Here is a 17,541-nt window from a genome sequence, read left to right as displayed (position 1 = left end):
TGTTCATCGGCCAGACGAGCGGCTTCCTCAAGAGTCATTGGCCGCCTGTCCTGAAGCCATTCCTGTGTATCGGGGTTTAGTCCATTAAAGAATCGTTCTAACAAGAAGAGCTGGAGGACGTCCTCCTTAGTGGTTGCTTGGCTCCCTTGTACCCACTGTAGCAGTGACAGCCGTAATTTACAGGCCCATTCAGCGTGGGTATCGGTTACTCGTTTTATAAGTCCACTGAACTTTTGGCGGTATGCCTCTGGTGTCAGCGCATACCGGGCCAAGATCACTTCTTTGATCCGCTCATAGTCCATACAGTCCTCATCAGGTACCGTGCGATAGGCGTCCGCTGCCCGGCCTGTCAGCTTGTTGGCCAGAATTTGAACCCGTTCCTCCGGCTTCACTTGATGAAGGGCACACTGCCGCTCAAAGTCCTGCAGAAAGCCCTCAATGTCTTCCTCTGCCTCCCCCAACTGTCGGAAGGCATTATACTGGATCTTTTTGTGGCTTACTGTTGAAGGTACCTGGGCGGAGGCCAGAGCTCCCCTTGCTCGCTGACTCTCCTCTCTCCGCTCTGCCATCTCCATCTTGGCCAGCTCCACTTTGGTCCGCTCTGCCTTCTCCATCTTAGTTAGCTCTATCCTGGTCCGCTCGGCCATCTCTTCCTTCAGATCAGTACGCACATCAGCCATCACCTCTCGTATGATCTCTACTGCAGGATTTGGGCCATAGAACGCCAGTCTGTTCTTTACCTCCCTCTGGAATTCAGTCTCCTCCACGTTCACATTGGGGGGCGCTGCACTGTCGTGTTCCATGATGGCTGCTATCAAATCCGCTTTTGTTTTGTTGCTGGCGATTAACCCTCGGGCTTCCACCAGATCTTTTAGTGTAGTCCTCTTTAACTTCTGGTAGTTGTCTTCCATTCATTCCTTTCCTCCTGTAGAAGGGGTATCACATCCCGCTGTCTGCCACCAGTGTAACGGGGTCTACTGTGCTGTAGTACCTCTTACAGCACCCCCTGTGTTTCAGGAGGTCCACTCCGCTTCTGCTGGACTCTGAATGAAGGACGTTGGCTAGAGTTTCTTTATTACATGGGAGCATATAAAAGCTGACTGCTACTCCAGGTATTTCCAGTCTAAAAGAACACACTTTATTTACAACACACAGAATATATAACGCAGATACACAGGGCAGGCCAATAGAAAAAACAGGCCAGACATACATTACAATACCCGCAGGGGGCCGGAGCCTGCCAATATTTACTGTGGGAATTACAAAGGTGGGGGAGGTCAGAAAGAGAATATCTTGTCCAGGGGCGCAGCCTGTGGACTGATGCATTTCACATGGAAACTATTATACATAATATATATATAGCATAACATATTCTTGGTGCTGGGGGTTCTGTAACAATGTGTAGTTCTCTTCTGATTATTTCTGGGCTGAGCACCGAGTACGTTGCCGGTTCCCATTACTTTCTGCAGTTGTGCATCATCTCGATCTCGAGCTGAGATATGTGGATTTTTCTATTGGATGAATCAGACCCGTCTTACTTCCAGGCAGGGCGAGCTTAGACTCCAGAGGGCTCCGGTGCCCACTGCCTGGGCAAGCTGCTAGTAAGGTGGCAGTGGCCCCATTACTCACTGGACCCCATACAGGTGCACATCTGCTCGGTCCTCCCCTACCTCCAGGGATGTCGGGTGCGTAATAAAAGCAGACATACTTCCCGGAAAAGAGGAAGTGGCATGTCGCTAATCCATGTAAAGCACCGAGCCTCCGTCTAACGATATTTGTATCATAATCAGGAGTTTTTGCATATTCACAAATTTCCCGCTATAATATCCTGGTGGGTTCAGTTTTATGACAATGAATAATTGTTTCTCTTCCAGAAGCTGCAAGTCTGAAACTAGTCTGTGTATTGAACCCTCCGAAAACTCCTACAACATGCAAGACCAGGTCGCTCTACTTGCCTTTGTCACCATAGCCGCAGTCCTGGAACAAGGTAGTCCCATGTTTCCTGCAGTCATGGTTGCCCATGTCATTTCCATGCTGCTTTCACTGTACAGTATATGACCAGGGCTGACAAGTAGCACTGAGTGAGCGCAGTCACCCGAGCGGCTATCTAGGTCTTTCGTAACATGCCCTACGGCTAGCAAACTATATATGTAGGAATGTATACTGTACTATTAGCCAACGTGTGATGTCTTAAAATTTTAAAGTGGGGGTATATTAATGCTGGTAATAAGGAATAAATCTGCTGCACAACCTCTTTTTAATAAGAAAGACAGCTTTATGCTGCTCAAGTACATTGCAGTTTCTGAACTCCTTGTTTTCTGAAGATGCACATAGTCTTTTCAGAGAAGAGGATATATAATAATAATAATAATAATAATAATAATAATCTTTATTTTTATATAACGCTAACATATTCCGCAGCGCTTTACAGGTTGCACACATTATCATCACTGTCCCCGATAGGGCTCACAATCTAGAATCCCTATCTGTATGTCTTTAGAATTGATAGATAGATATATGATCTCTAGTGCCACCTATTTGAAGTAGCCATCCTAAAAGTCAATAACGATCCTTTACAACAAACCCGGGCAAAGTACGGCCACATATGGCCATTTGGCACTTACGGTGCAGCTCATGGACGAGCATAGCCAAAGGGCTAGATACAGTGACGTCCCACACCACGCCGCTGCCCCCTGCCTGGGGTCTCACTTTCACTGGTATCTGCATCCTCACGATGCACTGGACATAATCCTCAGTATACAGATACTGGAGAATACAGTGATGGAACAAGGACGAGTCATTGTACTGTGGCTAAGGGGGCTGTATGGAGACATAATACTGTGCCCAAAGGAGGCTGTGTAGGGTCATTATTCTATGTGGGGCAATTATACCGTTTGGGGGGCTGTGCGGGGACATCTTACAATGTGGGGAACTGTATTAGGAGCAGTTGATCAAGGTACAGGGATGAATAACATGAGCAGTGTGATTTGTTGCTTTATATTTTATTACCTAAGCGCCCCTGGTATCTACAGTATTAGGTAAGACAGACAGGGTGGACAGCAGTGTGAGCAGCCTCTTCTTACCACTGCACCCCTGGTATCTCCAGTATTAGATCAGACAGACAGGGTGGAAAGCAGTGTGAGCAGCCTCTTCTTACCACAGCACCCCTGGTATATCCAGACTCAATATTAGATCAGGTAGACAGGGTGGACAGCAGCGTGAGCAGTATCTTCTTACCACATCAACCCTGGTATATTCAGACTCAGTATTAGATCAGGTAGACAGGGTGGACAGCAATTTGAGCAGCATCTTCTTACCTCTGCACCCCTGGTATCTCCAGTATTAGATCAGAATATCCCCTAGGAGTACATCTTCCTACACATTAAGCATGGTGGTTGGGTGTCCTCCTGCACCTGCTCATAGACTCCTGTCCTATAGCTATTGTAGGACAGATTTTTTTCAGTGTAACATGATGGTGGCCATTTTACAGTGATGGGAGGTACCCTAGATAAAACCAGTGTGATTTGTTTCTTAAAAAGTATTTAAGAATCTATTTAGAATTGCATCTATTGTATTTAATTACGATATTTTATTCTTGTAGAACCGCTTTAATGTGTATACTACACTTTCAGATAACTTTCTAGGATAGAAAATGGGAAAGGAATAATGTGATTTCTTGCCATTATATAACTTGCATTTAAGTTTGCACCTATGCCTGGTTTGCTCACTACAAGGCTCACAAGCCTGTCATTGTGTGTCTCTGCCTCTGTCTCCCCCATGTACCCCCCAGGTACAACCTAATGTCTTCCTCCAGCTTCTGACACTCCCCTCTCCATACACTTTGATAGGCAGCATGAGTAATTTGATCCCTTATTAAACACAAATTAGTAGACAGGTTTGAGCATTTTTTTTCAAGAGTGAATGATCAGTGCCGAAGAGAAAAGTGGCTCGTAAGTGGGTAAAGAAACTTTTTCTCAAATGACAACATCCATTAAAATGCAATTGATTTTTTTAAAGGTTGATCTACAAAAAAGGCTTTTTTTTTTTCTCCCCCTAAAACAGCATATTTCTCCATGCAAGTCATATGGGCTCGCAGAAAATACAAGATCTCGCCTCCAAACACAACAGGTCATCCAACTTTTGATAGAATTTTCCGCGCACAGTAAGTTTGTATACCGTAATTTATTACATATTTCAACAAGAAGGAAATGTAAAATTATAAAATATCACATAATGGAAATATGATTAGATCGAGGATGAAATGATCATTTTAAGCCCAGCACAGACAAAAGGGGATCAAGCGACCAATAAAGAAGAGACTGATCCCACTTCAACTTCAAAAAAGTGTCGCCAACACATTGTGCCCGAGCCATATACAGTACAGCACTGATGTTATTCCCACCGGCCAGCTTCACTGCCACATTGTCTTATATAGACTTACATAAATCACAGCTATGGACACTGCACTACTGGTTTTAATGGCTCAATATGTGACCTCTGCGGCCAGTGATTGACTGCAGCGGTTGGGCAGTGCTGTAGTGCCAACTGATTTGTGCTGATAAATTATTTTTTCCTAAACTTAAACAAACACTTTATTCCAATTCCTCTAACTTCTAATATCGAAGCATAAAAGGAAATACAAAAATATCTAAAGAAGAAGTGATAGTTTCTGTCGCTGACCAGACCTGCTGTTTATCACCAGATATATCCATGCCCGATAATCAACATCCATTACTAGAATGTATGCAAATACCTCGACCATGCTTTTCCTCACCCTTTATCCATACCCTTCATATAATTACAAAATTCAATAAAATACATTTAAAAAGAATTTAGGCAAATATATCAAGTGAATGGAGACAAGATTTTTTGTTTTATAATCAGTGTCCTAAAAATGATCAGAATGCTATTAGTTATACAAAATGGTGGTTGATCGTACCAGAAGTGTCTGGATACTGTAAGGAAAAGCATTTCTGTGTCAGAAAATTGTCTCACTGCTCATAAAGTAAAAAATCTTCCTTCTCTAAAATGTATAGATTTCCATAATGTACAAAAAACATATATTTTTTTTTTTAGTGAAGTTTCTCCTCCTGTCATTTCTTAACCCCTTCCAACATAGGACATACCAGTGGCGCCTATGTTGGGTGTGAGTGTAGGTAGCGCATTCAGGAGCTGAGCCTGCTCCATATACACAGGGTGCCGGCTAACAGCAGCGACCGGAGATGGCTCTGATTGCTGCCATTTAAAAAATTGCTGATAATGGTTGCCAGTGGTTTACTCCAAAAATTTAAACAATTATATGTGTTTAGTATTTGTGCATCTGTAAAAGTCTCATCTATGAAATTCTAAACTAAATTAACCTATAGTTTTTAAAAATATGAAAAACAAATTAATTAAAAAACATACAAAAGTTCATCGCCCCCCTGTAACCAGAATTACATTTCTTTGTGCAGCTACAACGGTGCAATACAATGGTATCAGTACAAGTTTCCGCTCAGGGTGCAAAAAAATAAGCCCTCACACAGCCCCATATCCCCAAAAAATGAAAACGCTACGGGTCTCGGAAAATTGTGACATAATAATTTTTTTTTTATTACAAATTTCCCAATTTTTTTATTTACCACCTAAAGAAAACAAAACTATGCATGTTTGGTATCTGTACAATTGTACTCAACTGGAGAATGATATTGTCAGGTCAGTTTTACCTTATAGTGAATATGGCGAATAAAAAAAAATAAAAACAAAAAAAAAAAAGCACAAATGTGGAATTTCACTTTTTTCCCATTTCAACGCACTTAAATTTTTTTTCCTGCTTTCCAGTGCATCACATGATAAAAACAATGGTGTCACTCAAAAGTACAGTTTGTCCCACAAAAACCAAAGCCCTCATACGGCTACGTGGACAGAAAAATAAAAAAAAGTTATGGTTCTTGGAAGAAGGGGAGGAAAATACAGAAAAAAAATATCTTCCAGTGATGAAGGGGTTAATCTGTGAACCCATAGCGCTCATGTAGTTAATTCCATTAATCACGTAATAAACCCCTTATCTCCTAAGCATAAATATTGGAATTTGGAGAAAATACTGATGTAATTATAATTTGCGCTTTTGACCCCAAAGTTTTTTCAAATTTTTGCTAACATTTTTTAAATAAACAGTTATACGTTATTTATTTTTGGCTTTATTTATTACACATTTTTATGTAACAATTTTTTTTCCCCAATCATGGTCTTAGATCTAACCCCAAATCTAGTTAGAAATGGGAAAAGTGTAAACATACATATTGCACTTGATTTAATACGGTCTTCATTCATCATGTGGTACTCCTCTGTCCTCTTTGTCACTACTACTGCAGATGGCAGCAGTGGAGAGGAGTTTGTCATTGGCTGCAGCACTATGCATGGACATCAAAATAGATAACAAAGCTGACTTCATTATACTGGGCTTTGCATTATGGTTGCTGCCTATGCAGAGCGCAACAGCCATTGCCAAACTCATCTGGTGAGCTCCTGGTGTGCACTAATGGTTCACTGATTATTTCAGAGCGAGAGCCAAACTTTGTTCCCTATAGACTGGCAGCTAAGGCAACCGCTCCTATGTCCCCCCCATGCTACTCCAGTGCCACACAATGTATGCCACAAAAATGAAACCCAATAACAGTAGCAAAATTGCGTTTTGTTCTTAACTATTTCAACCCACTTTAATTTTGTTTCCTGTTTTCAGTATATCCTATGGTAAAATGAACAGTGATCACTTGATTGCTACATTGTCTTGCATGTAAAATGGGGGAGTCTTCATGAGAACCTCCTTTTTGATCTTGTATGACAGTGAGTCACCATGTACTGTAGCCTCAGTCTGAAAAGATCTAATATCGTCATCCGTGGTTCTGTTGATCCAGATTTATCAAAATCATTTTACTCTGCTTCCTAATGGTTTCTGCCCTCTCTCTGTAGACTAAACTGCACTGAATATTTCCCGCTGTTCCTCTCTACATTGTGGGTAGCAGGAATATTTTTCCACCAGGGTAAGCCAAATTCCACACTTTACTATTGGTGATTTCAACAGCTTTGATTTTGACTATAGATTATGCAATTTATTGTAACAATACTGTAGTTAGATAACCCAGGGCTAGGGCTATCCTAGCTATCCCTGCTCCCCGGATTACTTCTAGTGAAGATGCCGGGGCCACGTATCTTGCTGCACTCCTGTAGTGGCCCTTGTCTGTCCCCTCCCCTGCCCAGATAAGTGGGGAGTAATCAGATATAAGAATACACAAACCAGACTAACAAGGGAGGACGAACTGGGATAAATGAAAATACCAACCATACAAAAATGTTCTCAGAAACAACAGAGTGGTGTACAGAGAAGAAAAAGGAAGGGACAACCAAATAGGTGAGGACAAGGAAATGCAAACCGTCTAAACACCAGGAAACAGTCACTAGATCAAGACTCAAAACTCCTACTCAACTAACTACTCCAACTCCACACCAAATTTAGGACTAACACTGGCAATTCAGGTTGCCAGAGGCAAGAATAAATAGCCCAAGGGGAGAGGCCAACACTGATCAGCTGAGATCCTCAAAGCAGGCAAGCTTCAAAGACTCTCAACTGAACAGATTTAACCCCTGCTCTGCTAAATAGAAACCTGCACCATTTGAGAAGACTGTAAAGTGCTTCTAATCACTGCAGGGGTATGTGGAATCGGACACTGCCGTCTTCTGTCCCCTGTCCGTTGCTGTAAACCTGTGATACTACCCCCCCTTCTGAAAGGGACCTCTGGAACCTCAGGGTCATGTCTATCGGGGTGTGTACCGTGAAAAGACTGGATCAACCTCACCACATGGACATCAGAAGCTGATACCCACATTCTCTCTTCAGGACCATAACCCTTCCAGTGAACCAGATACTGAAGAGACAGATGAACCGAAAGGGAATCAATGATCTTAGCTACTGTACTTGAAACTCCAAATTCCCATCAACAATGATCGGAGATGGAGGTGATGGCGTTTCAGAGGACGCAACATATTTTGAGTAAAGACTGGTGAAACACATTATGAATCCTAAAAGTGGGTGCAAAGCAAGGCGGAAATGCTGAACGCTACAGGATTGACGAACGCCACAATCTTATAAAAAACGATGAATCTGGGTCCCAGTTTCCGAGAAGGAACCTTCAGTTTATAGATGTGATAGATGATGAAAACCATTCCTCTTTAGGTATTCCTGAAGAACAATCCCTATTAAATGAGCTGAACTGAGGATGAAACCTGTATGCCCTGAAAAATGGGCACTTACCAGTAGACTCATGACGATTATTTAATGCAAATTCAGCTAGAGGTAAGTACAGTAGGTAACCCAATCCTCCTGATTCTCAGACACTAAACACCTAAGATAGGTCTCACGATTATGGTTAACACGTTCAGTTTGTCCATTAGACTGAGGATAAAACGCCCAAAGAAAATGACAGATTGATCTCCAAATTAGTACAAAATGCTTCCCAAAGTTTGGAAGTAAATTGCACCCCTCGATCAGAAACAATATGGTAGGAATCACATTTAGTTTCACAATTTCTTTGACGAAAATCTGCAACAAGGCCTTGGCGTTGGGAAATCAATAAAGTGAGACATATTGCTGAATCTGTCCACCACCACCAAAATAACAGTATTACCTGCAGGTAAGGGCAGATCCATGATAAAATCTACCAATAAATGTGTCCAAGGCCTAATGGAAATCGCCAATGGTTGGAGAGACCAAGATGGACGAGTATGAGGGGTCTCAGAACTACAGGCAGCTCCATATTCCAGAACATCCTGGTGTACCACAGACCACCAAAAACGCATCATACTGTTTGGTGGGCACTTTGTAAACTATGAGGGGTTCCATACTGTGTAGGAACAGTACTGGGCCTCACTATTTTTGTTTGAGCGCATACAAAACTCTTGGCAAGATTAAGGTACTGACAATGTAGAATAGAAATTGCAGCGACACGCTATGCACGCCGCGGTATGTGTCCCTCTTTCTTATCTTTTTTTTTACATTTGATCAGTAATTGTTCAGTGTGTGCAGCTTTTTTTCAACTAAGAAATCTAAAAAATAAGTAGTAAGAAATTTTAGGGTTTAGTCGCCATCTGGCGGCCATTAAGTAAAGCTGATATCTTCCAGGGACCGAATCGCACAAGTCCCTGGCAGCTTCTCCCCACTCACTGCCTTGGATTGACAGTTCTCTGCACGTATAGTTTCTGTGATATGCCGCGGCGTTTCAGATAGCAGCAGGATCTTTTTACAGGATATCGTGTAGTACCCTGGGGAGATTTGGTCGTTAACATCCTAAAGTCTTCATTTTTGGGGGTTTAGGTTTGTGAATTGGTTAAATATACCATCTAGATTTGTCACCAAAAACAACCCTGCACAAAAGATAAATGACTAACCTGACCATGGTAAGCCTAAACGTACAGGGTGCAAACAATGATCTTTGTTGCAGGACTGTATTCCCTTCCACATCATCTAGTATAGGAAGTATTGGAACGACAATATTAGGTCATCTAATATTTACATGAAAGACTAAAGGAATAGACTGGAAAGGATTCATTGACTTCAGTAAGAAAGATTTCTAGGCATGCTCTGTAATCTGTGCAGAGGTCCTTGTGCAGCGATGGGGATGAAGTGCGCTGTGATCATAAATATTTTTATAAAAAAATTTTTTGCAGGTAATTGTAACAGGGGTATGACATACTTTGAAAGAGAGCACCAATTAAATCATATGCTGTATTCCAAAAAACAGATACTATTTCCATGTGATTTATATTACTGGGCGAGTGTGCGGTTGGGCAGAGAGGCACAGGCACTGCGCTATCTACCAGGACCACGTTTTTGACGACTTCTGTTTCACACTGTTCAGGGTTCACGGCTTTCTGTGGTCTAATCTATGTATACGCGCGCTACAGATATTTCCACGGCTATGAAGAATCTGCGCTGGGAAGGTAAGAAGCTTGTTTTACTATGTATATAATCAGAGGGGGGAGGGGAGGATATAAAATCTATAATGTAATAAAAAATGTGCAAGAGCAGAAAAGATGCAGCACTCACCCATGAGCTGTTTCAACGATGTCTTTTATTAAACCACTAGATGGCAGCCCGATTCTAAAGAATCAGGAGTCTAGAATCCATATATACTTTATTTATTCAAATGTAAGAATAATACAATTAATAAATAATAGTAAGAAAGAACAAAAATAATAGGCAGTATATGGAGAAAACGCCAAACAAAAGTTCAAAATTGGTGTGAAAATGTCATTGAACCACTTCACAACTAAATATATATAGTTTTGGTAAATGGTATTATCATTTTTTTGACGAAATTCGGCAGGAGCTTGAAGAGCAACGTCACTGGGCCCGCCTCCACGCAGTAGAAACTTGCTGTGAGGTAAAAATTCAAAAAACACACCAAAATGGCGGGCGGAGTGTGTCACAGTACGGCACATTTCTGATTGGTCGCTCGCAGCAGGCGGCAACCAATCAGACACTGGACACTGTTGACGTCACTTAGCTCCGGACATTAGCTCCGGACATTAGCTCCGGACATTAGCTCCGGACAAAGCCACGGAAGTTGGCACAAATTGCAGGAAGTAGTATTCTAGGCAATTATATATTAGATTGTGGATCTGTGGACAAAGTTCATGGGACAGGCAGGTGCAGTAGGAATACGGGGAAGGATGACGGCCATTTCGCATTAAAGATGCTTCTACGGTTCCCGGGTGAAACGGCCGTCATCCTTCCCCGCATTCCTCCTACACCTGCCTGTCCCATGAACTCTGTCCACAGATCCACAATGGTGTCGTTGAAACAAAGGACTTCGTTGAAACAGCTCATGGGTGAGTGCTGCATCTTTTCTGCTCTTGCAAATTTTTTAGACGGATGTTTTTTCCTTCATGCTGTGCACCTATGCCCAGAGCTTATATACCGCTGTTAAAGTGCAGGCCATCCAGAGCGACAGGTGTTAAATTTGCATGACCTTGGTGCCAGTCATTTTTTTTCTTTTTTGTGGAATCTATAATGTTATAACCTGAAACCAATCAAATCTCTAGGGTCATTTTTAAGGGAAGTTATAAAAACATGAGACTGTGCTATATCCATGGCAGCAGACTAGATATTCAATGGATGGGTTGTATACAAGATCATATTGCATAGGATCAGTACGGTTATCTACTCTTTACAAGCAGATCCTTAAAGGGGTTATTCAGGACTAATTTTTTTTTCTTTTTTATACTAAGAACTAACAGGCAGGTAGTTAACTACCTGCCTGCTCTGCCCGCTTTTTCTGCCGGCACAGAGCTGTTAAAGCCTGTTCCCACCAGTGATGTTACGTGGGCAGAGCAGCGGCTTCTCTTTCGGCCTGGTCTGTTGATGATTAACAGCTGACTTCCCACTGACTAACTGCGGGGAGTCGGCTGTCAATCAGCATGACATCGGCACTGGACGATGTCACTGGAGCCCCATTAACAGAGCAGCTCGAAACAGGAAGAGCTGCTCTGCTGACGAGAAACAGCAGAATCGCCGGCTGGAGCGTCTGTGGCTACTCGGAGCCAGCTAGATCAGGCAAGTTAGTTCGTTATTAGACCCGTAGGAAAAAACGAAATAGTTCTGGATCGCACTTTTAAATAGTTAGTAGAGTTTCTGCTTGCTTTTTCATATTTAGTAGGCTTTTTAATGGCCTGCAGACCAGTGGAGGTGCTGGTCCTGATACTCCTGTGGGTCACACATAGACCATTGAACAATGCCCAACTCAGCAGACAGGAGTGTTCACACAGTGCAGTTTAAATAGAAAGTATAATCCAGGAAGCCCATGCTTTCTATGGCATCCGTATTGTGGTCAGTGCGTGCTCATGTGGGAGCTGTGCACCCCCGTCTGCTGAGCTGGGTAACCCAGTGACCGGATCCATTTAGCTTGAAAGCAGATTTATTATTCCCTACTTGTGAAAACTTCCCTGCTCCTTTGTTTTCACCTTTCCTCTACCCCAGCATGCCCAGAAAGCAATAGCCGGTGGAACACTGCTCCGAAACTTAAGGGAACGCATCAGATTATGTCAATTAGACTTTCAGAGATATCAATCCATCCAGTTAAGAAGTAGAAGCGATTTAAGATCCATTTCATCTGCTTTCGTGCAAATGAAAGTGTCAACAGGAGATCAGCAAGAAACCTCCAAAAGGAAATGGTGCACCATTACACACTGAACGGGAAACCACTGGGTAAACATGTCATGGGGAAGGACTTGGTGATCCTAGTTAATGATAAACTTACCTGAGCAGCCAGTGCCAGGCAGCGGCTGCTAAGGAAAACAGGATTATAGGGTGCATTAAAAGAGGTCTGGATATACATGATGAGAGCATTATACTGCCTCTGTACAAATCTCTGGTTAGACCACACATGGAGTACTGTGTACAGTTTTGGGCATCGGTGCTCTGGAAGGATATAATGAAACTAGAGCGAGTACATAGGAGGGCAACAAAATTAATAAAGGGGATGGGGGAACTACAATATCCAGAGAGAATAGCAAAATTAGGATAATTTAGTCTAGAAAAAAGACGACTGAGGGGCGATCTAATAACCATGCATAAGTATATAAGGGGACAATACAAATATCTCTCCGAGGATCTGTTTATACCAAGGAAGGTGACGGGCACAAGGGGGCATTCTCTGCATCTGGAGGAGAGAAGGTTTTTCCACCAACATAGAAGAGGATTCTTTACTCTTAGGACAGTAGGTATCTGGAATTCCTTGCCGGAGGAGGTGTGATGGTGAACTCAGTCGAGGGGTTCAAGAGTGGCCTGGATGTCTTCCTGGAGCGTAACAATATTGTATCTTAGTTATTAGGTTCTTTAGAAGGACCTAGATCTGGGGATTCATTCTGACGGAATATAGGCTGAACTGGATGGACAAATGTCTTTTTTTTCGGCCTTGCTAACCATGTTACTATGTGCAGGTGGTGGCCACAGACAATACTCTAGCCTTATTCTTCCTACTGAGTTTTCTCAACTTTTTGCATTTTTTTAGTGTACCTGACCTCACATAAGGCGACATTTTCAGCCCATTGAGGTTGGTAAGGTAGTATAGGTCCTTCAAGATGGCAAGAAGGTTTACTGTGTCTCCGAACATAGTCTCAAAAGCATGGTGCACATACCAGGGCTGTTACAAGGGATGGGCAGGGCCATAAAAGAGAGGATCCACCCAACAAAAGGACTGGGTTTCTGCCCCTTTGTGCCAGGAGGAACCAGAGGAGCCCTACAAAAATGACTCCAGTAGTTACTGGTGTGCATGATCATGACCAAACTGTTTAAAATATACTCCGAGGGTGATATGAGGGACCTGAAGTTGAACTTGTGCTCCCTGCCCAGCACCATGCTGCACGAATGTATTATGGCCGGTTTGTCGGTGGGTCAGTGATTGTCTGGGAAGCTGTATCCTTGGAGGTTTTGCACAATAACAGTTTCCCTCACTGCTGTTTGGCTCTGAGGATTTCATCCGTATACCTTTGTCAGACATTTTGCTTGTGCATTTGGCCCCTGGTTCCTTCTGGTATAAGACAATGCGTGGCCAGAGTGTGTGGGCAGTTCTTGGATGACGAAGGCACATGTGGGACATGTGTTCATCTAATGCAGCCATGTAGCGCCACAGGCTGTTTAGGAGCTCACTTATGATCCATGTCTCGTAGGAGATCCTCCCCAGAACACCATCTCATAAGTAGCATGCCCAGATGTTGTTGGGTGTGCTGTGCAGACACATCGAGGCCATACACACTCCTGACTCACAATATGAGTGGTCATGATGTAATTCACACATACTAGAGTTTTAGGGTAATTTATAATCCAGCCCTCAGTTTACAATATTGGTTTCCATTCACCATTCTGTTCTCAGTGAAGTGAAAAAAACAGGACATTTCATCCAAAAGGTGGCCAAATCCTTTAAGTGTTCCCTTAATTACTTTGAGTAACGTACTTTGAGGATCATTGTCAAGCTTTACTGAAAATAAGAACATTTAGCTTCTCTTCCTTCTCCGCAGGTTGACCCCTATGTACATCAGTTCCAGCGTTCTCTGCCTCCTTATTGGATTATCTCTCGTTGGTATACTGGACTTTTTCCTATATTCATCCTGTGGCATCAGTATTAAGACAAGTCTCACTCGGTGGATGTTTTAAGGCTTCTTTTACTAATATGTGCAGTATGTATTCAGCGCTCTGGACACGTCCCTTCATGCCATGGAAATTTCCTATTGTCTGCAAATGATATTTTATTATCTTCACATCCTGATGCCACTAGATACTGATTGTACAGGGATACAGTGGCATGTTAAAGTTTGAGAACCCCTGGTCAAAATTGCTGTTATTGTGAACAGTTAAGCAAGTTGACCATGAATTGATCTCTAAAAGGCCTAAGGTTAAAGATGACACATTCTTTTGTATTTTAGGCAAAAAAAATCATCTTCTATGTTTTAAAAATTAAAAAAAGGAAAATGGGCCAATGCAAAAGTTTAGTAGTAGCACCCCCTTGTGAAGTTATCACCGCTTGTAAACGCTTTTTGTAGCCAGACAAGAGTTTTTCAGTTCTTGATTGAGGGATTTTCATCCACTCTTCCTTGGAAAATGTTTCTAGTTCTGTGACTGTGAGATTCCTGGGTTGTCTTGCATGCTCTGCTATTTTGAGGTCTAACTACAGATTTTCAATGATGTTCAGATCAGGGGACTATGAGAGCCATTTAAAACTTTCAGCTTGTGCCTTTTGCGGTAGTCTATTGTGGATTTTGACGTGTGTTTAGGGTCTTTATCCATTTGTAGAAACCATCCTCTTCCTCTTTTCAACTTCAGCTTTTTTTTTTTTACAGATGGGTGTTATGTTTGCATCAAGAATTTGTTGAAATTTCATTGAATCCATTCTTCCCTCTTCCCGTACCATTGGCTGTAACACACAACCTTAAAGCGTGATTGATGCACCCCCTTGCTTAATGGTTGGTGAGATGTTTTTTTTTCCTGAAATTCTGTGTCCTTTTTTCTCCACACATACTGTACCTTTGATCATTGTGACCAAAGAGTTCTATTTTAGCCTCATCCGTCCACAGGACTTATTTCCAAAATGCATCAGGCTTGTTTAGATGTTATTTTGCATACGTCTGATGCTGAATTTTATGTTGAGGACACAGGAGAGGCCATATTTGTGCAGGTGTCTCTGACAAGGCTGAAATTCAGTCCTGGCATTTGAAATCACCAGGCCCTTGTTGTCCCCATGAACCAGATGGGATATATTACTAATATTACCCTGGATGGAGGAAAGGAAGATTTTCTACAAGACCAATATTTGTAATGATACCCCTGGCCTGCTGGAGTAAGTGACAGTCAGCAACTTTGTGCTCCATCACAACTCTTAACAGTATGGGTGTCTTGAGAACACCAATTCTGTTAACAGTCCAAGGCAGTCCATGACCAGACAGGCCCTTCTGGCATTTGCTAGAATTGCCAGATGGCCAGTCCGGCCCGGAGTAGAACCATGTACCACAACTTCAGAGTCTGCTAAATCTTTCTGAAGGTCTTTTGCAGTCAAGCAGGGGTTCTGATTTGCCTCTCCAGCAATCCTATGAGAAGCTCTCACAAAAATTTTGCTTGGTCTTCCAGACCTTATATTGACCTCCACTGTTTCTGGTAACTGCCATTTCCTAATTGCATTTTGAACTGAGGATAGGGCCACTTGAAAATTCTCTTCTATCTTTTTATAGCCTTCTCCTGGCCTTTCCAAACGATGATCGTGAACAAGTCATAACCCTAACAGGCTAATTAAGGTCTGAAACCTTAGGCAAAGTAATCTGAGCACACAAATCTCCAAAGGTGCCCAAACTTTTGCATCAGCCCATTTTCTTTTTGTAATATTTAAAATGAAAAAAAGACTTTATATATTTTTGCCTAAAATACTAACATACAAAGGAAATGTCATATTTAGGCCTTTTAGACATCATTTAATTTTCAACTTGCTTAATGGTTCACAATAACAGTAATTTTGACCAGGGGTGCACAAACTTTTACATGCCACTGTAAGTGGTGCTCCGCTGCATAAGAAAGTCACGTTTGTGGTACGTCTTTTCTATGTGCCAAACACTGATTGACATGTAGTGCTCCTTCTGTATGTATGAAGAGTCTCTTCAGCAGCTGCAGTTTACGTTATTACAGCAGTGTATACCACAGAACTTCTGTCTGGTTATTTGCCTTTTCTACTGTGATGCTGGTCAATCAACAAATGTCCGTGCCTACAGTAAAGAACAGGTTTTTAACCAGAAACTTTGCATCTTTATTTCTGCTGTATTTGGCATTCATGCTGCCCTAGGCACTTTAAGTGGTACGCCCCACTACTGATCAGTCATAGTAAGGGTATGTGCACACAGCTTCTTTTTTAGGTAGATCCGCTTTTTAACCTGCCTGAAAAAGTACTAAATATAGGCCAAAAACACTGAACATATGAACAGTGAGTCGTCTTGCATTGTTTATGCTCAGTCCTTTGAGGGTTTTTTAGCCATTTCAGGTTTCCGAAGACATGAAGTGACCAGTTTATTATGGGCGGCTTCTGTTGGGAAGCTGCTTACTACTTTATTTTTTTGTTTTTCTTTTTAAATAAACAAAAAATGTTGGCGAAAAGGGGTCTGTTAAGAACAACAAAAATAAGTTAATTCAGAACAAAATGATGACTGTGTCCTGAAGCGTCTTCTGTCTGAAAAACGCTAGGCATTCGCCAATGCCTAAAAGAAGTGTTCACATATCCTGACAGTGCCCATACTCTTTAGATACTTGTTAAGACCCCCATACACATTAGACTAAATTTGGCCAAACCTGATAATACCTATAGGTTCTGCGGACAGTCCAATGTGTATGGGGGCCTCCGTCTGATTATTGTCAGGGGAGATAAGAATCCAGCATGTCCAATTTTGGACTGGTTATCCTTTTGTTCTCTAAAGGTACCTTCACACTGAACAACATTACAACGATAACGATCCGTGATGTTGCAGCGTCCTGGATAGCGATATTGTTGTGTTTGACACGCAGCAGCGACCTGGATCCTGCTGTGCCATCGCTGATCGGAGCTAGAAGGCCAGAACTTTATTTTGTCGCTGGATCTCCCGCTGACATCGCTGAATCGGCATGTGTGACGCCGATCCAGCGATGTCTTCACTGGTAACCAGGGTAAATATCGGGTTACTAAGTGCAGGGCCGCGCTTAGTAACCCGATGTTTACCCTGGTTACCATTGTAAATGTAAAAAAAAAAAAAAAACCATACTCACATTCCGGTGCCTGTCACGTCCCCGGCGTCCGCTTCTCTGCACTCCTCCTGCATCCTGTGTCAGCGCCGGCCGGCCGTAAAGCAGAGCACAGCGGTGACGTCACCGCTCTGCTTTTATGGCCGGCGCTTACACAGGATGCAGGAGGAGTGCAGGGAAGCAGACGCCGGGGACATGACAGGCACCGGAATGTAAGTATGTAGTGTTTTTTTTTTTTTAACATTTACAATGGTAAC

General features: G+C 42.4%; 1 protein-coding gene across 1 annotated transcript; it reads left to right on the top strand.

Moving 5' to 3' along the window:
• Positions 1–1,880: 1,880 nt before the first annotated feature.
• Positions 1,881–16,309, top strand: LOC138673935 (leukotriene C4 synthase-like). The gene is made up of 5 exons (XM_069761958.1): positions 1,881–1,987; positions 4,063–4,162; positions 6,952–7,022; positions 9,894–9,975; positions 14,053–16,309. The coding sequence occupies exons 1-5, from the start codon at positions 1,930–1,932 to the stop codon at positions 14,186–14,188; spliced, it is 447 nt and encodes a 148-aa protein (XP_069618059.1). The 5' UTR covers positions 1,881–1,929; the 3' UTR covers positions 14,189–16,309.
• The last annotated feature ends 1,232 nt before the right edge of the window (positions 16,310–17,541 follow it).

The sequence above is a fragment of the Ranitomeya imitator genome, chromosome 4, assembly GCF_032444005.1.
Source record: "Ranitomeya imitator isolate aRanImi1 chromosome 4, aRanImi1.pri, whole genome shotgun sequence".
Lineage (NCBI taxonomy): Eukaryota > Metazoa > Chordata > Amphibia > Anura > Dendrobatidae > Ranitomeya > Ranitomeya imitator.
Note: the sequence above shows the minus strand (reverse complement) of the source record. Positions and strands in the feature narration are given on the sequence as shown.

Coding starts and splice junctions, on each gene's coding strand:
- LOC138673935 (XM_069761958.1), top strand. CDS start 1,930: ATGCAAGACCAGGTCGCTCTACTTGCCTTTGTCACCATAGCCGCAGTC. Junction 1,988..4,062: donor AGCCGCAGTCCTGGAACAAG/GTAGTCCCATGT, acceptor CCCCTAAAACAG/CATATTTCTCCATGCAAGTC. Junction 7,023..9,893: donor AGGAATATTTTTCCACCAGG/GTAAGCCAAATT, acceptor CACACTGTTCAG/GGTTCACGGCTTTCTGTGGT.